The 26,060-nt window shown below is 34.0% G+C and overlaps 2 protein-coding genes across 5 annotated transcripts; one reads left to right on the forward strand and one right to left on the reverse strand.

Annotated features, from left to right (window-relative positions):
* Positions 1-3,108: 3,108 nt before the first annotated feature.
* LOC21402474 lies at positions 3,109-12,262 on the forward strand. 4 transcript variants are annotated; one of them, XM_024166045.1, is made up of 8 exons: positions 3,109-3,307; positions 3,592-3,856; positions 3,993-4,079; positions 4,577-4,654; positions 5,118-5,520; positions 9,892-10,249; positions 11,612-11,689; positions 12,050-12,262. In XM_024166045.1, the coding sequence occupies exons 4-8, from the start codon at positions 4,636-4,638 to the stop codon at positions 12,110-12,112; spliced, it is 921 nt and encodes a 306-aa protein (XP_024021813.1). In that variant the 5' UTR covers positions 3,109-3,307; positions 3,592-3,856; positions 3,993-4,079; positions 4,577-4,635; the 3' UTR covers positions 12,113-12,262. The 4 variants fall into 4 exon arrangements, with proteins under 4 accessions (XP_024021813.1, XP_024021812.1, XP_024021814.1 ...); XM_024166044.1 differs by having other exon boundaries at positions 3,592-3,815; XM_024166046.1 differs by having other exon boundaries at positions 3,592-3,815; positions 12,062-12,262.
* A 9,299-nt stretch (positions 12,263-21,561) lies between these two features.
* LOC21402476 lies at positions 21,562-25,034 on the reverse strand. The gene is made up of 3 exons (XM_010098796.2): positions 24,544-25,034; positions 23,633-24,389; positions 21,562-22,478 (listed from the first exon to the last, which is right to left on the reverse strand). Exons 2-3 carry the CDS (start codon positions 24,155-24,157, stop codon positions 21,840-21,842), a joined length of 1,164 nt encoding a protein of 387 aa, XP_010097098.1. The 5' UTR covers positions 24,158-24,389; positions 24,544-25,034; the 3' UTR covers positions 21,562-21,839.
* Between the last annotated feature and the right edge of the window lie 1,026 nt (positions 25,035-26,060).

Raw genomic sequence — 26,060 nt, forward strand, 5'->3', positions numbered from 1 at the left:
TAAAAAGAAAGCAATGAGAATGAAAAGTGTAAAAAGAGAGTAATTTAAGAGGGAAAACAAAGAAAGAAAGAAGAAAACAAGTAAACGAAAGGCATATGAATAAATGATGCACCAAATTGGAAGAGACGATGGAATTTAAACCAAAAAAAAAGAACAACATGGCCCACGACGCATGAAGACAGGTGTTTTGCTGGGGGCGGGGGTCATGCGAGTCTAGTCTTGAGATTTGTAACTTTTTCATGTCTAATCCAATTTAAACGATCTATATATCATTACATGTAGGGCTGATAATTAAGGTAGTGACACGATAATATGACTCAAAATTCATATAAAATTAGTAAATTTATGTTTATCATAAATAAGTACGGGTCAAAATCACATCGAATTTGTGAAATAAGATTAAATAACGTGTCATTTTTAGGTTGACTTGTCAACCTACAATTGACCCGTCATAATCCGTTTATTAAACGTGTCATATTTGGGTAGCACGAATACACAACCTGTTTATTACCCATTTTATAAACATATTTAAAAATAGGTTCAGAAATAGGTTAACACAACCCATTTATCACATATTTTATAAACAAGTTTAAAAATAGGTTAACACGACTTATTTATCACACATTTTATAAACGAGTTGACAGGTAATCAACGGGTTGACACGATATATTTATAACATGTTTAATAAACGGGTTATTCGTGTCGTGTCGTGTGAACCCACTAATATACAGGTCGTGTTTGAGTTTTATATTTCGACACGATTAATAAACATGTCATATTCGTGTCAGACCTATCATTGTCAACTGAGGGGGTCAATATGACATGAACACGACCTACCAATACAAATTGCCACCTCTAATTGCAAGGCTCTTCAAACGAATCATCTTAATTATCTCTCTCTCTCTTTTTTTTGCGCTTTTTAGAAAAATTTGAAGTCATAACTTATGTTCAACCCATACAAATTTGTAAAGTAATATTGATTCTTAATCATGAACGTTCGTGCACCATGCCTATTATAATCCATAATCATAAGAAAAAAAATCGAATTTGTCAGACGCTATAGAAATTTGCCATATTTAACTAAAATCATTCAAATCACACGAGAAAATATATAGAGAGAAAAAGATGAAGAGATAGAATTAGTTTTAAAATTTATTTTATTTAATTTTTTCGTTAAATAATTTTTACAAAAATATAAAATGAAAAATTATCAAAGGTAGTTTGGGTACCGTTTGCTCTCTCGTTAGAGTAGCAAAGTGTGAAAAAAAAAATAATTTCAATTTAGTACCTTGTGTTATAGTGAATTTGTCTTTTAATATTTTGTGTTTTTATAATTTTAAATTGATAATCAAGGTTTTAAAACATCAATTTTTAGTCCACGAGTCTCTCTTCCCAGACATAAAATGTTGAATTTGTATTTTTTAATAATTTTTAATTTGATGACCCCAATATACCCTTATTAAAATTTTTAAAGGAAAAATAATGTTTGGTTACAAGGATAGGGTTTTCTTTTAAAACGTTTAATAAATAGTTAATTGGAGTTGATCAAATAGAAATTATAGAAAAAGGTAAATTCGATTTTTTTAAATGCTAACGTACTAATTTAAATTCATAAAAAAATATAGAGCATTAAAAAATGGTTTCCCTATAACATACAGTACCAAATTGAAATTATTTGACAAGTGAGGGTAGTTCAGTTGGTTGTAAATCTCTTTACTCTAAATATATATTGAGGGTTTGAGTCACTTTGAGTCTCACTAAAAAGTTATGGCATTCCCTCGTCTTATTGTATACAAACAATTAAAATTATCCCAAAAGAAAGCCAAAGAGAAAACAAAAACAAACTAAATCCCCGTTTGTTTAACTGGTTTAGTTCAGTTTAACTCAATTTGAACAGTGGACATAGTTTAAACTGATGTTTAGTAAATATGTAGTTTGAATTATATTCCTTGTTCGAACTGAGTTAAATAGTCCAACTTAGGCCTCGTTTGCTTCGTGAATTTGAGTTTTCAATTCGAGCTAAGATATGACATTTTTAAGAGTTTTTAACTGTAGTAGAAAAAGTTAGATGTGACATTTTTAAGAGCTTTAAACTATAGAAACCTAGAACTGATTACTCGAATCAGTAAAATGAACGAGACTTTAGAGTTTAGCTCTCCACTCAAGTTCAACCGTTCAAACCATTTTTGAACAGTAAAAAAGTGTCCACTCTCTATTTTTCACCTACCAAACACAAATTTGAATTTTATTTTATGTTCAAATTAAAACTTTAGATGCACATCCAAACGTCAATTCAAACTACAATTTAAACCACACAGTTTAAGAGACCGTTTAATTTGCAGATTCGAGTTGAAATGCGATTTTATGTGAGAATTTTTTACTATAATAAAAAAATTATATATGATTATTTTTAAAAATTTTTTACTATAATAAAAACTGAATTCTAAACTCGCATCAATAAAATAAATAAGACTTAAATTCTTCTATTTAAATTAATAAAATTTAAATTAACTAACCAAACGAGGCAAAAATTAAAAGGACAATTCGACTACAATATTACGGACGGTCAAGATTCAAAAAATCGGCCCTGTTAGTGAGCGATCCCACAAATACGCCGCGGTATACAATCTAGTATGTCCACCGGAGAATACGAAATGGTCTTATTCTCACGTGAGTAATGTAAACGCATCACCCGGTTAATTAACCATGGTTGGATAACCATACTAAGCGCCGATTCACTGTTGCACCGGTTCTGGTTTACGAGAACTAAAGTAAAATAATAATAACAATAATAAATGAATAAAAAATGCGTCGAGATCAAATTCACATAAAATAAAAATACTTGTAAAAATCAATTGAAGGAGCCCATAACGACGTAGAAGATTCCGTTTAGAAGAGCCGACGCCGTCAGTTATAGAGTGTAGAGGACAAAGGAGGCACGTAACGGAAGGGAGATGACGGAACTAGAGAGAGAAGGGGAGAGGCGTCCGATTGTTTATCAACGGTGGAGATTGCTAGGCGATGGACGGTTAAAGTGTGACGGTAAGTGGGAAGGGTGGTATAAAATATTGGTTTTAAAGGGTGAGAGAGCATTTCGTTCTAATCAGAACAAGCAGAGGAAGGAGACGAAGAAGAAGGAGAAGAAGAAACTCTGTGGTTTTGGTCATCTTCTCTGTGATTTTCTTCTTCTGGTTTCTGTTCTCCTTTCCCGGGAGCCAAACAGGGTAGTTCCGGAGAGAATTGGCAATTGTTGTAACTGCGAAATGTCGAGGATCTGAAGCTTCCGACAGAGGAAATTAGTTTCTAGGTTTGTAATAAGAAACAAAAAGCCGGATTTCCTGACGGTTTTTCGTGTGTCAATATTTCTAAACTGATTTCTCTTCCGGTGTAATTTCTGATTTGGAACACATTTGAAGAGTTCTTGAGGGGTTGGACCTGATTTTCTAAGCTAATTGTGAAAACTCTTTTTGTTTTACTAAAATTTCAGGAAGTTTTTCAAGTTCTTAGATGCGCAAGCTTATTTTCTCATTGATTTATAGCGATTTCCGCCCTGTATTAACTAGTTCCTTTGTCTAATCTTATGTTTCGCAGGCGCATTTCAAATATATTTGAGCGATTTTCTGAAGGAATTCGAACTCGTTGATGAGATAAATAGAGGGAACAATCGTCAGACTCGGAGATTAACCCTCTGAATTGCAATCGTCTCGTCGAGTTTCTTGCCCTCTTTTTGCATTTTTCGTTGTCTGTAGAACACGAGAAGAAGAGTTCTTCAACGAATTTTGGATGGTGAAAACGGCCATATCTGGCTGAGATAGGTGAGGAACCGTTGCTCTGGTTCACAGATCAGAGAAAGCGAGTTAAGTTTTGTGATTTAGCGTGAAGATTTCTCGGCCTCCTGGAGTTTGGTCCTTGTAATTATCATTCTCGTTATACTGTGTTCGGTTCCTGAAATGGAAGTTCTGACCTTTAATTTGGTTCTTTGTTATCTGCAGAGAGAGGCTGTGACAATCTGCTTAAGTGGATTTGATTTCCATCTTTTGGATTAAGATAATTTGCAATATCAAATTTTGAGTTTTGAGGTAATGTTCTGTCCCAGTGTCTTCTAACCGTATCTCAATTCTCAACTTTCTCTCTCTCTCTCCATTAGTGTTCTTGGGATGAATTTGGACCAATCTTAAGCGGTTCGGGTTCTTCACTTTTCTATCCTTCTCATAAGTTCCGAACTTTCTCTCATCCCAAGCCGTTTTTGAGAAATTTCAGTTTTTGTAACAAATCCGCCTTGATTGTGCGCGAAAGATCTTATTCAATTTATCCATGGCCGTTTCGCCTTCATTCACACATTTCCTCAAATTTCCCAATTTCCACAAAAACATTTTCTGCAGTGGAAACCGATCCCATCTATCTGAAAAATTTACAATTCTTTGCCGGACTCTTCCATGGCAGGATAAAAGTTGTTTCCTTTGTTTTTTTTTTTTTTTTTTTTTTTTTTTTTCTTTCACTTTACAGAGAAAATTGAGGAGAGGGACAAGAAAAAATACTAAAATCTTTTCATCTTGCGTTTTCTTGTTATCTCCAGCATTCAACCGCTCGAGCAAGCTCATACTTTGATCAGCCTGCAAATTCCCGTCGAAATAGATGAGAATCGTAGTACTCGGTACTTTCAATTCGCCTCTTATTTCCCCACATTTTCTCGGCAAGACAAAAATCCGGCGCTACCTGCAAAGAAACTTCCCTCATGCCCTTTTTCTATTCAATGTTCTGTAGAGCCTTATCGTCAAAGAGAGCACTTCCGTTATCTTCACTGTCCAATTGCTCTATCTCTTATCGCTCCTACCCATCTTACGGCTCTGAATACCCCTAAATTCTCCTCCAAATTTTGGACCGTCAGATTCACACCTTCCACGATCTTCATTTTCTCCTTTTCCTACAGCTCTGTTGCGTTTGAAATTTGAATTGTGTGGGAGCTTTCCCCTTCTTCTTCTTCCGCATCTGTATCTTTACCTTCTTCTTTTTATCTTTTTTATTATTATTATTATTTGGCCTTGGTACTTTTTCACTCTTTTGATTCGTTGAAATTAAAAAAAAAAGAGTAATAAAAATGATCGCTGCTGGCACAGGTGTACAAAAGCAAATGGACAAAGAAAAAGACACGGCGACTAGGCAAAACCATAACAACAACAATACTAATACATGCGGTAGAGAAAGAGGCGGAGGAGGAGATGGGTCGCTTCTGTTAAGAGCGAGTTCCGATGCCGTAAGACAAACGACGTCGTCGGATTTCGTTTTGCAGTGGGGGAATCGTAAGCGGCTAAGGTGTATGAAGGTCCAGGTTAAGGACAAGGACAAGGACGACTCGACCGCGCCGGTTCATCGGACCACGGTTCGAGTGGACCGCCGGGTCGTGAGAGCCGACAAAGACTTGTCTAATCAGCCAAGCACCACCAATAACGGTGGTGGCTATATAAATCTCCGCCAAAGACCTTCCTCGCCTCAGCCACCGCCTTCTCACCGGGTTCTCAGGTAACCAACCATTCTGGTCTTATCTGTTTCCTCTCTTATTACTCTTCCAGCCTTGAAAATTCCCTCCTCCTTTTGTCGTTTGGATTCGTCGTTTGTGAGATATAGGAGTATTTTCGACATTTTGCTTGCGGCTCGTGGGCCACCTGCGCGTTTCTACACGTCTTTTTTATTTTTAAAAAACCATTTTACGTTTTTTTATCTTTTCTTGGAAACTTTTTTTGGGTTGCATTTGCATCTAGTTAGAAATTGTACTATTAGGTAGATTTGGCATATGCCAAGCCTTGGAGCTGTTCGTAGAGGTTGTGTTGATCTGTTTGGTGTGTCAGATTTGTGATCTGATGCGACTGCATAGTTGCACGTGGTAAAAATACGTTACTATTCGATTTTAACCGTGTAGGAAGAGGCTAAGAGGGGTAATATTTTCCTATTTTTGGATAAAATTTCTGTTCTTTAACAAGCAGCAAATTAATTAAAAGAAACTTATCTAGAAAAAGGCAACAACTCACCAAACAATTGAAAACTTCTTTTTTTTTTTGGATTTTCTACTTTAAAAGTGTTGCAATATATATCAGGATAAGTTAGAAAATTAGTAGTTTTATAACGGAAGAGCCTATTGGGTATCAAAGGTCAAAGGAGTCCAAGCTGCAGATAATGGGCTTTGGCTGCCGCGATTTTTCAATGGATGTTTGAGGAGTTTCAGCTGGGTAAAATAACTGGAGGATAATCATCGAAAGTAGTACGGATCTTTTTTTAGCTCTTGAATGAAAACAAAAGTCATACTAACTTGGAGAGTTAAAGGGGAAATTTTCCTTGAAAAGCAAGGATAATGGAAAAAAAAACAGTGAAGGGTAAGGCTTTAAACTGTAAGATGACGTTTAAATTTATAATTATTATATTAGTAAACCAACTATTTAAATTTTTTTATCTTTTTTTTTTTTTAAGGATAACTTGTATCTGTTTAACTGCCCTTTGTATGCTTTTGTTTGATTTAGGAAAATGAAAATACAAAGAACTGTTAAAAGGGTTTTTGTTGGAGTGCGAGAATCGCTTTCTTTAAATTGAAAAATAGTTATAGGGCTTCCAAAATCGAGTATTTTCTCACTCACGGATTTAGGGACTTGTTTTTTCATGACTTCGAGTTAGGGACTTGTGTAATTGAAGTTCTTGAATTTTTTAGCACGTCCAGTCGTAATAATTGTCAGTAAATTTAATGACCTTAGCAGTGTGTAATAGAGAAGGCTCGTTGCTTAAATGGGGTTCGCTATCATGAATATTTTCACAATTGATTTTTAGATGTGTCTTGATTGACATCTGAGTGAGGAATGGATAAGCCCTTTTTTTTTTTTTTTTTTTTTTTTTTTTTTTTTTTTTTTTTTTTCTCTTTTCCTTTCTGTGCGCGCGATAGAACAGGAATGGATAAGCCTTTTCCATATAAGATAAGGCCGCGCAGTTAGACGCCATTGACTTTTCTAACTTAGAAATTTTGCACTTACACTAGATGGGTTTTATTCTATTCCTGGGCCTTATTAGGCGTGATGGCGTTTACAGTCTCAATTCAATTTTCAGCCTTGTAAAGCTTGTGTTAGTGTGAAAACTGTATTTAGCCTGGTAAGCTTTATAACTTATGAGAGGGTTTCAAATTGGGAGTCTAGATTGCCGTCCCAATTTTACTGTTACAATAGCTGTCTTACCGCTTAAATATTGACACCTCATCTTATTTTTGACACATCAGCCAGTGTTAGATTTAGAAGCGTTTAATTCTCTATTTGAATTTTTAATTTAATTTAAGTTGAAATTTTAATTTAATTTAAATTAAAATATAATTTTATATGAAAATTTTTTACAACTCAGTGAATTAAACGGAATAACATTAACTGAGACCTAAAGGAATTTTCTTTTTGACTATGCTGTGGAAACGCAAAGGAAGAACAAAGCTCAGAAGTCAGAACCCCTTTGGTTTTTGAGCCCACTGTATGTAATCCCAGAAAAGTAAAGGCCATTCTCCAATGAACAAACCATGGCTCTCTCTCTCTCTCCATTCTCAATCAAAGAAAGCTATAAACCTCTCTCCTTCCTTTCTCTAAACCACAACTGAAAACCCAAAAAAGCACACCAAAATCTGGGTATTTTTGAATGGAAGAAACGATTTTTCTTTTTTTTGGTTTTCATTTGTGAAACGTAAAGGAATGACTCTACAAACCCAGATCTGCTTTTGTGTTAAAAAAAGAAAAGAAAATAATAATGCTCTTTTTGTGGTAAATGTGGGTTTGAAAGAAAGAGACAATAAAAGAGTTTTATTTGTTTTTTTTCTTCAAATCTTGAAAGAGGAAGAAGACAGAAATTAAAAGAAAGAAAGAAAAAACTGTTTGTGTTCTGTTCGAAATTATCAGCAACACCACCGATCAAATGGCTCTCTCTCTCTCCCCCTCAGGAACAATAAAAATAAATGGCGCTCTCTCTCAAAGTCCAAGCTTTCCGCTGTTCCCTCTCTATCATCAGCTTCTTTTACGCACAGATAATTTTTCCTTATTGCTGTGGCCTTTTTTATTATCTTATTCATCTGCTTCTTTCGGAGACGCAAACAGGACCTTTCCCTTCCGCTATTCCTTTTTAATGGCTGCTTCAGACGTTTGTTGACGCCGTTTCTAATGATGCTTACATGTAAAGTTTTAATGAGGTGTCAAAATCTCAGTGGTGGGACAGCTATTGAGATAGAAAAATTGCCACAGCAGATCTCGACTCTCAGATTGGGTACGAGTGGTTTCATTTGGGCTGAACTTATTTTGAGGCTTATGTCTCTCCACTTGCTCAGATGGGCGCAGATTTTGGTTCAAAAGGAGAGTTCATGCCTCATGGTAAAAGATATATAACATATTTTCTTTTCCTACTTTTTGGGTGCGTTTGAAATAGCTCACAATCTGACTCGCTCTGGATTTTAAAAGTAGGAAAAGTATTGACATTGTTTTTCTTTTTCTTTTTGGCTATTAGTTAAAGTACTATGTTCGTGCTCAATTAGAGTGATAGGGGATTGGTGAAAGTATGTGTTCGTACTCAATAATGCAGGAAAAATTCTTTGCATGCATTTTAGGTGTAGAAAATTCACCAAGTAACGGGTATTAGTGAAGGTTCTATGCTCATGCTCAATTATACTGGATAAATTCTTTTGCAAATCTGCGGTTTTTCTTTTGGGTGATGGTCCTGTTATTATGGAAGTTGAAATTCTCCATTTAGTGTGTTCAAAAATTGAGTGATTGGAAATCAAGTAATTAGATAGAATTGATTAGATTCTCTTGTTTCGTTGACATTGTTTATTTGTCTCTCTCCTCTTCTTGCTTTTATCTTGTGACATTGATATAGGAACAATGAGGGCAAAACAATTTTATATTAATAATGACCCCACATTGTTTTTTAAGTTAAAAAATTAGACCGCACTAGCCACTAGGGAAGACAAAGTAGTTCACGTCACTTGAACAAAAAAAAAAAAAAAAAAAAAAGGAAAAAAGAAAAAAGGAAAAAGGGTTCCCCTCCGTTTGAAAAAAAAAAAAAAAAAAAAAAAAAAAAGGAAAAAGAAAAGAAGGAAAAGTGGTTCACCTCTGATTCGTGGATTTATCCTCTGACGTGGAGGCGAAACCACTTGATCACAGCTCACCGCATGATCTCGTCCAATAATTGATAATGCAGTCGTTGGAAACATGTGTAATGGGCAACTTCTCTCACACGTGTCCACCGAAAATCTTTTTCAACGACATCCCGTTTGAGCCGTTGATCCTTTAACGAGATTAGGAGTCTGGTCCCACCTCAATCCCCCCCACCCCACACACACACACACATGCCCGTCCAAGCCCTTAACAAATAACACGCAACCCCAAGCCTCCAAAACAGGTACCTCCTTTAATCTTGCGGCTGAAAACCACCCCAATTGCCAGTTGTGCACGTTATACAGAATCTCAATTTTCTCACCCCCTGCCTCTGTCTTTCTCTCTCTAAAATATCTAGCTCTTTTTGTAAGTAGAAAGAGAAAGATAAAGAGAAAAATAAAGGAAATTAATTTAACAACTCCATCTTAAAAGCAAAAGGTCCCCCAGGGAAAAGCCAAAAACCACCCCGTTTTCCGCGAAAAACCCGTCGAAACTTTAGCCTACACCACCCACCGATATAAAGTTTATCGAAGGTTAATTGGGTAATTTCGTAAACTGCCCAAATCGAACATTTTTTTTTTCCGTTGGTTTTTATATTTCTTTATTTTTATTCATAGTTTTTTTTTTTTTTTTTTTCCCCTTGGGTCGAGTTGTGGTTAATGATTTGATGTGATATGGTATCTAAATGAGTATGCGTTCTCATTGCTGTTCTTGTGCTTATTATTGTGTCTAGAAACTTGGAGACTTCTGGTGCCATGAGAGGGCAAAGCAACGGAGGCGTTAGGGGAATTGCTTCGCCGGATAGGGGTGCGCACGATAAGAAAGGGACCAATAACGGAAACCACTGCAACCACCACCATAACGAGAATAACAACAAATCGGCAGCTTCTTCGGAGACGGCACACGATAGCAAGAAGGGTGGGTCGTCCTCGGGAAGCGGAGAGCAGGCGGCGGCGCCGCCCGTGTGGCCGCCTAAGTTCGTGATTGCTTTGACCAACAAGGAGAAAGAAGAGGATTTCTTTGCGTTCAAGGGCTCCAAACTGCCTCAGAGACCCAAGAAGAGAGCAAAGTTTATTCAACGCACCCTCAATGTAAGAATCCTCTTTACTTCTGTAATTTTGTAATTTTATAATTTTTATTTATTTAGTAGTTTCCAGTTGATTTTGTTGGGTGTTTTTATTTATTACATTATATTACAAGCTGTTAAAGGAACTCCAGGGGAAAAAAAGAGAAGAAAACCCAGTTACAAAATTATAAGTTGCATAACTTGAAATAATGATAAGAGGTTAAATTAAGAAAGGTCAAACTGCAGTTTTGTGTCTTCCATTTGTTTGCCTTCTAGACTTATTATTTTTTTGCTAAATTCAAACTTATTATTTGGTTTTTTCCTTTTAATTTTTTTTAATTTGTTGCCTGATGGTAGCTCAAAATAAAAGGAAAAAAAAAAAAAAAAGCGTAAAGTGGACATGAGTAGCAGACACACACGTGTCGGTTACGCCATATAATGTGTCTCGAATAAAGTAATGATATTATGATGACCTAATATTTGTTAAGGGCCTCCGGGTGACAGAGATGGGACCCACTCTGCTGGCATCCACGAACCACGATTAAAAATCCTGAACGTTCTCTCTGGTAGTTTTTCATATTTATTTATTTATTATTTTTTTTGCTAAGGAATTCTCGAGAGGGCATGAAAAAAATACCTTTTGACCTTAAAAAAGTTTTAATAGAACAACCCTCGAATTAAATTTAGTACTGTTTTAAATTGCGAAATAAAATCGGAATCATATCAATTTTTTTTTGAACGTAGAATCATATCAAATTAAAGACAGCATAATAATTTCTCAAAGTGGTAGAGTATTTTTCCTATCTCATCAGAGACATTTCTTGTAATTTTTTTACTTGGTCCAAAATGACGATGGATGATGCTCTTTACAAAATTTTGTACATGGTCCCCAACGGGGCCATAGTAGATCTGGTCTCCTCTTAATTATCATGATTTTTATTTTTTTAACTCGAGTTGGAGAGAGAAAAAAAAAAAGATTTTGGAACAATGGGTCCTACATGATGAGCGAGGTCTTTTCTTTTTTGAAATCGAAGTGAGCGCAGTATGGTCTTTAATCGACCGTAACTGACAAAAGGAGCAGGAATTGACGGGTCTTGGACTTTTATTATTTTCTTTTTTTTTTTTTTTGGGAAAAAGAATGTTAAATTATGGCGATGGTTGCATGATTGTTATCCAGCTTGCAGTGGGCCACACTTGCAAACTATTGAGACGGAGAGCGTTACGCGAATGATTTTGATTTTTATTATTTTCTAAATTATTTTCAAAGAGCAATAATTGTTTTTATTGTTTTCGAAGATTCCTTTTCATTTTCAACACAGATTAATTTCAAGGGGCGGATTTGGTGGGGAGTTGTTTCTCTAATTCGTTTTGCATTTCTGTTTTTCAGCTGGTAAGTCCAGGAGCATGGCTATGTGATTTGACCCTAGAAAGATACGAGGTCCGGGAGAAGAAGATCTCCAAAAAGGTATTTAGGTCTCGAGTTTTGTTACAGCTTAAATTTTTAAAAACAGTCACATTTAATCTTTTTATTACAGTAAAAAGTTCACATCAAATTTTATCTCAATTTGAATTAAAAACTCGAATTAATAAACTAAATGGGTCTTTAAATTATTACTTTAATTATGCAGCTGAGTTTACCCTAAAATTGATTAAAAACAAGTTTCTTAATTTCGGGTCGATCACAATTTTGTTCTCCAACCGTTCTAATGAGAACGTGCATAGAATGAAAGTCAGTTATTTCTATTAATTGCGAAATTTTTTTTTTGCAATATGTTTTTAAAAAAATTCTCTCAATTTTATTTCTTGAAGTTTCACACATTTTTAGGATGTGTTGCAGAGACCAAGAGGGCTAAAGGCTATGGGAAATATGGAGTCTGATTCCGAATAAGCCCGTCTGCACAAAGAACGTATTAGGCTTAGTCCGGGTCATAATTTTGTGGATGACGACGACTCTTGTGAGATGTTAGAACCGTGTAGCTTTCAAACTTTCATGGTGGTGAATTTCAAGTGATATAAATATATATAATTTTACTTTCCACTGTTTTCTACACAATTTCGTAGTAAATTTGTTCATTTTTTTTAAAAAAAGAAAATGTTGATGGGTCTTTCCAAAGAATATAAACAAAACAAGAGGGGTTAATTTTAAATTTGGTCTTCAAAGAATGTCCTGCAACTTAAAACTCTCCCATGCGCTTATAAAAGTTACAATCTTTCAAGCAAAAAAAAAAAAAAAAAGGTACAATCTTAGTGCTTACGTGAGTGACTCGTCATTTTTTTAACTTTGTTTTTTTCATAATGTGTGGTCACGTGATTGCTTGGCAAGGACAATTACAATATAAAAGCATGGTGGCGATGCGGGGTTGTGGTTCTAAGCAGAAGAGAAGGTAACAATTAGGTTAGAGCGAGGAAGAATTTGTAAAATATTTATTATTTTTAAATTCTTTAAATATATATTCTCTATTTACTATGTAACTACTTAAAAATTGACTAATGAGTAGTTACGTGACTACAACTGTTCAAAATTGAGGCCTCATCAACAATGAAATTATAAAAAGTACAACTTACGGTAAATTTATAAAGGAGTATTGTGATATTTTGAGTTGTATGAGATAAAAATGAGACAACTATTATTATTACACATTTAAAATTAATCCAAACAGTAATGAAAAAGTACTAGGGGAAAAAGGGACCTCATTACCATTTCCAGTTTAATATTTGATGAATTTTGAGAAAGTGACAATCATATACATTACAAGGCAAGTAATAACTAGCTGGCAGCATATTGAAGAGCGTTCCTTAAAAAACTTGATGACTATTATTACAAAATAAAAAAATCGATCACTATGATACTATTGTTGAAACATCATTTGCCGAAGTGATATTCACTGGGCGTAGTTGATGTGAGGCGGGTGAATCGTTAGTTATTCTAGTAATGAGTTCCATTGACATTTTTAATGAGAAGGGACCACTAACCATGTGCTTGTGAGATACGGAACCAGATCGCCAACTATATCTACACATTTTTAATCATGGCAAAGGAACACGAGTCTTCTGGTGGAATGTCGATGACAAAAGGAAGACCAACTTGGAAAAATGCATTCACATAATACATTATCGACTACAAGATTCTGTTTTTACTTGGAGAATACAATATCAATGGTGGGCAACCACATATTTTCCTTACAAACCAACCAACGTTCTTTTCTGGTTCATCGACACCAGAATTTTGTGGTGTGTGCGCCTTTAAAAAAAAAAAAAGTTTATGAAAATGGGGAAAAATAATGCAAACCATTTATCAAACTGGAAAACAAAAATAAAAACTTTGCATAACCTTTTCTTTTTGAGCCAAAAAAAAAAAAAAAACAAAAGAAAGGAATACGATTACGCTAAAGGCTAAACCCATTGGGTTAAGAAAGAACAGAAAAAATGGCCAAGGAATAAAGCAATTCCTTTTTTCACAATGCGACAGGAACTTGTGGCGCACAAGAGCCAGACTAAAACAAATTCCGTTCTTATAGTAGCTGTAGCGTGCACATGGATGCCCGTGGTTTTTTATTTTTACTTATTTTTATTTTTTATTACAACATCAACTCATCAGCCACTGAATTACAAAATTATGTCTTTTATTTAGGGGGAAAAAAATAAAATAACAAGTAATGGCAAAATTTTTTTAAAAATAAACCTTAAACTTTAGGTGCCGACATTTTACTTGGCCATTGTCAATGGGTTTAGAAATGTGTAATTGGAATATATTTGTCACGTACAACTCTCCCAGTCTTTTTTTTTTTTTTTTTTTTTTTTTTTTGAAAAAATTTACAGCTACAATTAATATAAAAGAAGAAAATTGATAGGAAGATTCCATTGTAATTAAGTGCTGAACCCAATCAACTTTTAACATCACAAACTTATTAGTCACCTGTAAGTCTAAGTTATCCTAAAAAAAAAACGAACAAATCAGATTCTTAAAATATTCGCATTGTCATTATCAACGGTTATTACATTCTGTTGTAAAGTAAATCATTGAATGAATGAAAGATGTTTATACCTAACGCACCATAGATTATTTTTCCAACAAATATGTTTATGACGTGTCTTCAGATCTAACAATGTAGCCAAATAGTTGGCATAAACAACTAAAACCCAATTCAGCAACTAAATTTTACTTGGTTTATTAGGCACCAATTGGATCAAAAATAATTTCATTTTCACCGTGCGAAGACTCAAGAGTCAGCATTATATATATAAGATAAACCATAAATATTCACGAGTAAAGCCAGTGGAATAATTAACACAAAAATATATAAGTAATCAAATATTTACTATATGTAAAAATAATCCTCAAACCATAAGAGATCCACGCGAATTACATGTAATAGAATGATATGTAAGCAACAAACCGAGAATAAGCAAAATCGCTAAAGATCCATCACAAACTACTGATATAGATGATGAAAAATCCCTAAAACCAAAAGGCCTAAGTAAATCAAACGAATATGAACGAATCCAACCGCTCTACACCACCATGCACAACCAGCAGCATCACCACATCCATGGTCACAAGCGCCGACAAACGCATTCCTCAAGCCCTGAGAGAAGAGCCGAAGACCAGAGCTACGAGAGCGGCGAAGAAGGCGGAGAGGAACGACGGCGAGATCGCGGCGGCCGGAGAGGCGGGGCTCGGCGCCGGAGATTCTGCTGCTTGGGTAGCTCCGATGATGGAGAGAACGGTGAAGATCACCGCCGCGAGAGCTACAACAGAAGCGTGTGAGCGAGCCATTGCAGAATGCCGTTTCCTTCTTCTTCTTCCTCTTCGTCTAGGGTTTTGAGATCTCAGACAAGGCGGAAAAAGAATTTTTCGCGCAGACGAAGTTGAGAGGTTGTGGTGAGTTGAGTGTTTATATAGAGAGAGAAAAGGAAAGAAGAGTCTGAGAAAGAAGAGCTTTGGGCAGGTCGGGCAGGTCGGTCTGCCTGCCCGTTTAACAGGCTGGCGAAAGGCTGAGCAACAGCTGGTTTACGTTGTGGGTCCCACCGATTTCTTTCCTTGGGCGCTGTTTTGAATACAACAGTCACGCGATGTGTTCCTCCATTTCTTTGCTTGTGTTCTATTCATTATTTTTATCCACAGTACAATTTACCTTGACACGTGGTGGGTTTAAAATCAGAAATTTCCCTTTACACGGCGCCGTTTCGCCTGACTTTACCTTAACGAAAGGGTTTTCTTTTTTGGTACGAGTGGAGAATAAATTCTGTGGAGTTAGTCGCATACGCACCAAAATTTATTCGCGCATCAAGACGTTGCTCTTCCCATCACTGTGATCATCAAACGTGTAGAGCGCGTTGAAAGCACGCGAACTTAATGGACTGCGCACTGCGCTAAAGAGGAAGAGAAGGAATTTGAAATGTTGAGGAAGTGATTATTAATAATTGGTATGATAACAGTGATCAGCTTAATTGCGCAATAAATCAGGGAAGTGAGGATGCGTGATTCCGTGTGGGGACCCACAGGCATACCAACCTGTAAGGTCCACGTTTGTCCAACTGCTGGTTGACACGTCGAAGATGTGAGAAGGACCTGGTTGTTTAATGTGGAGCAACGGATATGACAGGTGTATGGTGGGAATTTGGTTCTTTGTTTTGCTGATTTGAATGTAATTACTTCCAGAACATTCTTTCCGCCATCTTTCGTGGGATGTATTGGTTTGGCCAATGGGGGCCCAATATGAAATTGTTAAGTTACGGAAATGCCCTTGTTTGATATTTACGATGCGGGAGTGCGACTGCGACCCCCACCGTTTGCAATCATTAATGACTTCCTATTTATTTTTCTTCTCCATTTGCTTGCCTTTGCGTTGAAAACTTGAAATAAGGGAGTTTGTTAGGTCTCGACTGCGACTCTGCCGTTTAAAAATTTAAATTTTAAACTTAAATTAACGAAATAAATAAAATTTTTATTAATTTAAATTTAAAATTTAAGTTTTATTATAATAAATTTTTTTTTAAAAATAATTATATTTAACTTTTTTATTATAATAAAATTTTTTTTTACATAAAATCACAACTCAATTTAAATAAGTGAACTCAACAAAAGTTTAATAACTTGAAATAATGGAGCTAATTGTTGTTAGCGAATTGTTGTTGGTCTTTCAACGTGAAGTGTTTATTGGCATAGAACCCAAAACACATCTGCTTTTGCTGTTTCAGGATTTGTCTGCTGAATCAATTTTCGGCACATCATTATAATTGATGTAAGGGGAATTTACATGAATAAATCTTGTATTTTACGTTAATTATGAGAATAAATCTTGTTTATACCATCTTTTTAGACTTAATCAATTGTATATTAAGGTTTTTCTTTTTTTCTTTCTTTCTTTTTTTTGAATTATTCTCATCCATGCTCTTAAATTTTAGAGTCATTTTTAGTTTGTCCACTGAATAAAAACTCACTTTACCCCTTAAATTTTGAATTGTTCTCACTTAACCTCTTTTATTGTAATTTCTATTAAAATCATATGGAAAAAGAGAAGTTAAGTGTGGTTATGTAATTTTCATATGTTTTTTTGTAAAAGAAATCTAAATAAAAAGACTGTGTTATTCTCTTTATATATATATATATTTAATCGAAAATGTGTTAAGTGAAAATAATTTAAAATTTAAGGGACAAAATGAGTGTTTTAATAGTTCAAGAGATAAACTGAAAATTATTGAGAATTGCGTCCTACAAGCATGAGATGCGATAAGATATTTATTATTTATTTAATAAAAGACTTTATTCATTATTTTATGTGCATATGTTTATGAATATTTTATGAATATCAATGAAAATTTCATGATTATTTATGTGACCTTAAACATTGTATATAAATGTTATATACGATAGGATAATGTTTAAGGATAATAATAAAAAATGATGTTCATAATGAATTTAATTAAAGTTTAAAATCTTTAATTAAAACATTATTAATACATGTCATTCCCATTTAGAATGGAACGGTGTTATCTGCACTATTAATATGGTAAGATATTGAATGAGCGTATTTCGCATAATGAGATTATGTGGAACAAGGATACATACACAATATGAATTTCTAATAATTTTCGTTAAGTATAGAAATTCTAATTGAGTCTACCGATGGTCATATATAGAATGATCTTAATCCTGAGTTCTTATCAGACTCCTATTTATGGATTTGTGTATTTTGATTTACTCGGTAGGGATTCTAAGATCCTGAATCTTATTCCTTGTATTTTGGACACATGATGAAGTAGGTAGCCGGGAATGTTATTATACGAGATGAAATTCATTCCTTCTTGAGACATAAGTAGATAAATAATTCTCTTGAGGGTTGATTCAGTACTTGCACCAGTAGGAACTCCGATTTATTAATGTGTTTTATGAATCACTGTCCATTAGAGAATTAATGGTACTCAAGGATAAAGATGTAATTAGAGAGCTTAACAGATTATACCTAGCTCTAATTATGAATTATTTATGGAGGATTGATCTATATGCAGTGACTACATCATATGGACACTTCACGGTTTAGAAGTAATTTATATATATAATTACGAGAGTGCAATTATAAGTTTATAGTGGAGTAACTATTAGAATTAATGAGATTAATTAATTAATTAAAGTATTTAATTAATTATTAATTTTATTGGAGCTTAAAATTATAGGTCCATGAGTCCCCACGCCGTCCTTGTAATTCTACAAGACACTAAGGGCAAAATGAAAATTTTAGTATTACAGAATTCTAAAATTAAACACTCAAGGATAATTAATTATTATTCAAATAATGTGATTATTTAAATTTAAATTTGAATTTTGGATCACTTATGTGAAGGTGTTCACATAGTGTGAACACAATGCACAGTGTGAACACATAGTGTGGATACATTGTGTGAACACATCTAGAATTATCCATTCAAATTTATTTGATAAGTTGTTCAATTTAGAATTCAATTAATTTAAGTTTGACTTAAATTAGAATTTGAATTTGAGTCAAAATTGGACTGCAGGATAAATGATGATTTTCTCTTCCTTCACTATCTGATATTGGCGCCTACACAGGGATAAGATCCCCTATCTATGGCCAACCAACCAAGGATAAAGTAAAGAAAAATTTTGTTCTAAATTAAAATAGGAGAAAATATATAAGCTTTATCTTAGAGATAAAGGTGAGACTTCTTTTAGTAGTCTAACTACTATTCTATAAATAATGAGATAGTTTTTTAGAAACAATTTTTTGCTCTTATTTTTTCTATAGTGGCCGAAATTCACAAGGGTTGTGAGACGACAAATTTTCTCCAAAAAAAAATTCCACGTCGTGCATACGCTGGTGTTCGTGGAAATTCTTGAGTGTTTTTGTTAACCCGTTTTGTTTCAAGTGTACTCACACACACGTCTTCGTAGATTCAAGGAATTGACGAGGAAGGCTCGGGTTTTCAAAATAAAGCATTGGAGCGAGGATTGTTCGAGGTCAGAGAACTCAAGTTATCATCCTAATCGGTCGCTAGGTATAATTCATAATTCGAGTTCTTAATTAATAAATTAATGTGATTAATTTATTCGTGTATAAATTAATATAATATATATAGTATTTTAAAAGTTTTATGAAAATTTTTATTATACACGATCCGCTACCCCATGCTTCCGCTTCCAAATTCGATTCGGAAACCAACAAAAATAACTCTAAAATTTAAGAGATATAAGTGATAATTAATTTTTTCTTTTTCTAAAAAGTGTGTTAAGGGTAGTTTAAAATATGCATCTAACTCACCACTAGCGATCAAATACTTATTTTCGCGTATTATTTTCGATTTCCGATCTCCGACTCCGTAAGCGCTATTGAAATGGCATACTGTAAACCTTCTTGTATATCAAGACTTTCCGCAACAAGAGGGTGAAAAGCACCCTATAGTTTATAGGCAAAAACCCCATACACAAGACAACCATTGTTGTCCCAGATCACGGCCTCAACACCAACATAAGCGATATGATTATTAAGCAATGCGTTCATATTTAAGATGCGTTTACCATATCTTGAAGGAATGTAATGAAAAAGTTAATAGGATTGAAAAATAAGAGATTGAGAGAAATAAAAAATGGCTAAAAGGACAATAAAAGTAAATAGGTTAAGATTTATAATTAGTTAGTAAATAAGTTTAATAGATATAAATCTGGATTTATTAAAAACATCCATAATTAAATAAGAAAATGAAAGTGTAAAATTTACTCTGACTCTCTCCCCACACTCGCTCTATCTCCTCTCTCTACACTCTCCCACGTTCTAATGAAAAATTCTATTTTTATTTTGTTAAATTAGGATTTGTGAATGGACAAAAACTGTGTTTTGAAGGTAAATCCTGGATTTACGCTATAAAATCAAAATTTATGAAGAACACAAACTGTATTCTAATGGTAAATCTTAGATTTACTGCATGGTAAATCTTAAATTTACGAGTAGAACTAAAAAATATTTATCTTATATTAGTAAAATTAATATAATTAAGTAACCGTTAATCTTAGATTTACACGTCAAATTAAGGATTTATGAATAAACACAATTTGTGTTCTGATGGTAAATCCTAAATTTACCGTGGATGGTAAATCATGGTTTTACTGGGTAAATTAACTTACTGGACAAACACGGGATTTACAAGCAGAACTAAAAAAATATTTATCTTATATTAGTAAAGTTCTAAGTTTATCGTCTAAATCTAAGATTTATAAAGGACCATAAATTGTATTATGATGGTAAATCATAGATTTACCTATAAATCCATGATTTATAAAGAAATACAATTTGTGTTCCGACAGTAAATCTTAAAATTACACATAGAAAGAATGACCAGCAATAAGAGAGAAGAGCATACCTAATTTAGGAACGTCTCCTTAAAGATCAACGTCATTAACTTAGGAAGTAAACATAAATTTATGGTTCATGGTTTGAATTATGGTTCATCATTCGCTACAGTATTTTCTCTCACAAAAAATACACATAAATTAAAAATAATTTTAATCACATGATTCTAATCTATGAATTAAATGTCTCCTTAAAGATCAACGTCATTAATTTAGGAAGTAAACATAAATTTATTGATGGAACCGGTTTTCATGAGAGAATTATATTATGTACTACAGAGTCAGCCACATTATCATTAGTGTCTATAAGATTTGTAATTGAATGAAATTTTATCTTAAAGAAAAAAAAAAAAACTTTGGTAGACAGAAGTAGACAAAAAGGGCACTAAAGGAGCCAGCATCCAACTATCCAAGTCACTTATAAAAGATCACACCGGACTGGCTTGCCACACCTATTTGAGGATTGAGCCGCAGAGCATTGTCAGAGAGCGTGCAAAACATCCTCGTCATTGTCACCACAAGAGAGGACATATTATGCGTGCTTAGAACCGATTTTGAAAACGAAAACGATTTTCACATACTTTATCGTAAAAAAATGAAAATAAAATAAAATTACGTTTATTTAGTAAATATTTTAAAAATAAAAATAAAAGCGAAAATAGTTAAAAATTATTTTCATTTTTTTATTTTTATTTTTTAATACTTATCAATAATATTATAATATATTAATTAATAAATGCGATTTCACTTTTTATTATACTCAAAATAATCTCTTAAAAAATTAATTAAATACAATTTTAGAATCAGTCTCAGAATGATTCTCAAAATATTCTTATTTTTACTTTATATTGAAAACAAAATCATTTTAAAATTAATTCTAAACATATTGTTTGTACACCCACAAATGTACACCTCTTTTCTTCACCAATCCAACCCCTAGTCAGTAGGGCCTCAGCAAAAGTTCATCATCTTCACTTTGCTAGGAACGAATGAGTATAGTGCTGATTGTTACAATATTTTTATTTTTTATAATAAGAAATGATAATTTACATTTCCGTTTGTTTGTTTGTTTGTTTTTTTATTGTTTTATTAGTATTTTTTCAATAAAGTGGGGAGATCGAACTCTAAAATTTAACTTTGCAAGTAGGAATATGGATATACAATTGAGTACGTTTGCAAATTTGAATTCACATAAAAGAACTATACAATTGTGGAGGTAATAATGAGATGATGACTATAATTTTTTTTTTTAATGAAATTAACAACCCCGCCTAAACTATCCTATTAACTTCTTCCGTCGATGTTTCATGTACAAATTAAAAGAACCAACTTCAGAGAATTCAAATCCAAACAGCTTTAAGGATTTATAGCGCAAAAGAGAGAGAGAGAGAGAAAGAATCACCAGCACACACCATACCTTTTTTTTTTTTTTTTGGCTGAAGTGACACATATGATACTTGTTAAATCCTATGTAGTAATAAATTTATGCTTCTCAATATATAATCACATTGAAACTTAAAATTAGAAACCAATTATTCTAGTCTCAGTACAAAAATGAGAGTACAAAGCCTATCTGGTGCTGGTTCTCTGTACACCTAGTATTATTTGGGGATAATGGCACAACATGAACTGAAAGAGTTTTCCAGTGAAAGCACAAGACAAAGTGGTTAGTTTACAAATGAACGTGTATTTAGGGCAGAGAATGAACTCTTCGCATGTCTCCAACGTAACCCCCTTTGTTCATTTTTCGTCAATAGCCCAAAACCTTTTTTGATATACGTAACAGAGGCTCCAAAGCACTCGGAGCAAACTTTCTGGCAAAGAGAAAACAGATTGAAGAGTTTCTGTTGTTATAAGTGCAACGCGTACCTTCAAAAACTCTCTTGAAAAACTCATCCGTTATGTCTGGTCTCCCAAAAGTAGCAGGGTGAGCCCCACCCCTGGACCAGTCCACCCAAGTGATGCTTCTATTTGCCAAGAGATTGGCAGCTTCAATGGTTAACATAGTCGGAAAATAGTGCTCGTCCACATAGCATGCTGGTCTGCAGAACTTTTCGAATTTTGGGTAAAATGTGGTGTCTCCGATGATGTAGGTGGCGAGCTTCCGGTTAACCTCAAACCATTGAGATCCTTTACGCCACCGGGAGATGTTCACCTCGGGTAACATGTTGTCGTTGTAGCGCCCTCTGCCATATGGCCCGGGGTCATCAAATGCCCCCATGAAGCTGAATTTGGATTTTGAAATGTAGTGGTATATGATGCTGAAATTGTAGAGGGGAATGCATGATTCCGAAAGGAGGACAAACCGTTCATTGGAGATGTCGAGCAGTGCATTTGCGAGGAGTCTTCTCTCGGCATCACACATGCTCATCCTTCCCCACTCAGAAACCTGTAATGAAAGAAAAACAACCAAAATCATCAACTTCATTGATGTATCGGACGATAGTGCAAAAAGTGACTCTAAAATAAGTAGGGTAAGTAATCTGTAGAGTAAAATCCATCATTAGCTAAACAATTATTTGGTTATCACCATTTGGGGTTTTGGATCAACAGGTGAGCCGGTCAACAGGGGATCTATCATAGTTCCCAAAAAGATATGGAAGCCAAAATAAGCATTGAATCTCATATTTCATCAATAAACTGGTTTGACAACTAAACAAGTACAATACTACTACGACAAACATTTGACTTTTGCTAATTATAAGGTTTTTTTTTTTCCCTCCTCTATTTGGGAATATATCTCAAATGACAAGGCAATCAAAATTCGACATTGCATCATTTGATTTGCAGAAAACTAATTCCACGTCAAATTCATACTTATGAAGTCATTTCCAAGGAACTTGGTACAAAAACCTAGCACCAAAAATGGCAACTCAAACATGGATGGCTTCCCCACCATGATTCTAGAAGAAATTCCAAACACAATCACCTCACTCTGCTACTTGCTCCAAACTATAAACACATGCAGAAACGTGCACACAAGACACAGTTTTCATAATTATATAAGAGAAAAGACGCAGTTTTCATCCATTATCCATCACTTTAGTCCGCCAACTCCTTATACTTGAAATGTTCACGTAACATTCGTCTTTATATACAAAAGATGTGGATATCACAGATCTCATCTATCACCTCATGTTTACTAAAGAAAGATGTTGGAGTAATCACATTTACATGACAATCAACCTCAAAGGATAGGATCCCTATTTTATCGATGCATAAAAGTATAGGATCTTCTATTGAAGTAGCTAACTTTAGAAGGGAAAACAAAATAACGAGAAAATGACCACTCACAAAGTACAACAAATCAAAGGCATCTTCTTTTTCTCAAAATTGTTACTTATGGTGTACCAACATATTCATCAACACAAGCAATTCTTATACTAACAACAGACAGCCAAGTGAGGCATACAAGAAACTATTCCAATGGGTAAGAAACAAGTTTTAGGACTGCACATCAGAATTATTCAAGGGAATAAAACAACAACAACAACAACAGATGCACTAAGACTCACAATATAGCTGAGAAAAAAAAAAATTTACCTGGCTTGGAATATGTCTCCCGTAAAAAACTGATGTAGAGGGAAACATGGGCACAAACGACGGCAGCGAATGAACATAAATCGAATAAAACCCTTCATGCCCTTTGAAAAACCTCTCCCAAAGAGGAGCTAGTGGCATTGGTCCTTTAGTCAAGAACATGAAAGCAATCTTCGGAACCCTCTTGAAAGGATAATTTCTTATTCTAGGCGCAAAAGATGCCCTCCACAACAGCTCGGTATCGTTCATCCTGTGGATCAGATTCGATGGCGGCCTAATCCATTGATCCAAATCACTTTGTGGCTCCGCATAACACGGCTGGAAACCGGACTTGACCGTAGTCATTACGGTACTGATCCCAAAATGGCGAACAGTGTATATGCTAATAACAGCAAATGTGACACATAAAGCTAAAAATAGCACAAATAAACGAAGCAGCCTTAACGGCAGGGCCTTATATTGGCTTGTTCTGCTTATAATAGCTCCAGGGTCTTTACCTTCCTCCAAAGGCGACACTCTTTGTTGCATCTTTCTTATCAAATACTAGTTAGAATATAATATATATATATATATATATATATAAAGAAAAAAACTAGATTCTGGGTATTCACCGCTAGCTTCGAAAATGCTTCAATTTCTTGACAGTTATTGACTTTGTTCTAATTAAGAGAAAACCCGGAATCGAGAATTGCATATTACAACACTAGAGTTGAAGTGGATTTGAGTTTTACCAAAAAGGGGATTTATATAACTCAGTTATCTGCAACAAAGAAAACAGAAATCCCTTAATAGATCTGAAGCAAAAATTCGGAAATTACCACACGAGAATCGGAAAAAAAAAAAAAGCAGGATCATTAATATATTTATAATATGAAACATATGAGGAGTAGAAAATATAGAGAAATTGAACATACCTAAGTGTTGGAACGGTTGAATTCGAAACGAAGAACAACTTTGAAAGTGGGAGAAACGTTTTTTTTTTTTTTTTTTAGTTGACAGCTCGATTTGCGCCAGATAATATTCGCCTAAAATAGAGGCGGAGGAGTGACCGAGGAGAAGATGGTGTGTATTTTGTATAAAATGAATAAATGATGAGAGAAGAAAATAAAATATAAATAAAAAAATAAATAAAAAAGATGGTTAGACTCAGAAGAGGAGAGAAGAGGGAGTTGGGAAAAGGTGTTCAAGTGGCCTATGAATGAGACTCCAAGACTTGGGAGGGGATCTAGATGCGTTGTATTTGCGAAATTAATAGAAATTTGGGAATTGGGAAATTGATCTGCGGAATCTGAACGCATAAAAAGAACCGTCTTTTCTTCCCCCACAAACAAAGAGAGAAGAGATAAGAGATGAGAGAGAGAGAGAGAGTTGGGATTGTCGTGTAGTCCTCTTACCTTAGTGGACTGCCAAGTAAGGTCGGCGAGACGGCAACTCAACTCACAAAACTTTTTATTGTACTCCTAAACGTTAAACGCAAACAAACAAAAAACTCATAATTGATTACAAGGACTCGCAATGTTTTGTAAATACATTTTTAGATATATTAACGTATTAATAAGTTAAGTTTTCTCTTAATTTAGTATAAAATTATGTAAAAATTAAATACGTAAATTTAATGATTAAAAAAATATAATTTATTAATAAGTTAAATATATTAAAAAATCTCCCTAATTTAATACCAAAAAATATTTAATCGTACGGTATAATTTTAGACTATCATATTAAACAAAATGCAGACCTTATAGTAGGATTTTTCCGAACTTGAATTGAAGATTATTTTGTGGTAGAATCTTGAAGTAAATAACTATTTTTCTTTTTGTATATATTTCTTTTTTCTGATTTCAAATTGTCGTTATCTAGTTTTCTAGTTTAGATTTAAAATTACCATTAATATTCTTGCCTGTTGTTATCATTATTTTAAAAAGTTGATATTCTTCTTAGCATATTGATACGATGTTTTTGTAATTTCTTGAGAAAAATGTGCATTGCATGGGGTCCGTACCGTTGATTTTCATTCAATGTTTTTAGTATTTTCCTTCATATGGTTTTGCCATTAAGGACATTTCCTTATTGGGACTAAGTAATTAAGTATATTTGACGGTGCATTTATTATAACTGACGAATAAATATCTGATCTCACCACAAAGCCATTTGTAACCATTTGCCAACTTAACATAGATCTAAAAAAAAAAGAAAAGTACTTAAACATCATTTTCACAATGTGGAGTTTTCCGTCTTTTCCTTCAAATTTGCCAAAAAAAAAAAAAAGTCTTTGAACGATGAACCTAAACATTAAAGAAAATTAAAGCCTATGAGACTACGACCATGAAAAAAAAAAAAAAAAAAACTGCATTGTCATAAAACACGTTTGACGTTTTCTCTAAGAGAAGAAAAGATTTCAATTATGGAGATGTGATCCTCTCGAGTTAGG

This window comes from Morus notabilis, unplaced genomic scaffold (assembly GCF_000414095.1).
Source record: "Morus notabilis unplaced genomic scaffold, ASM41409v2 Scaffold804, whole genome shotgun sequence".
Lineage (NCBI taxonomy): Eukaryota > Viridiplantae > Streptophyta > Magnoliopsida > Rosales > Moraceae > Morus > Morus notabilis.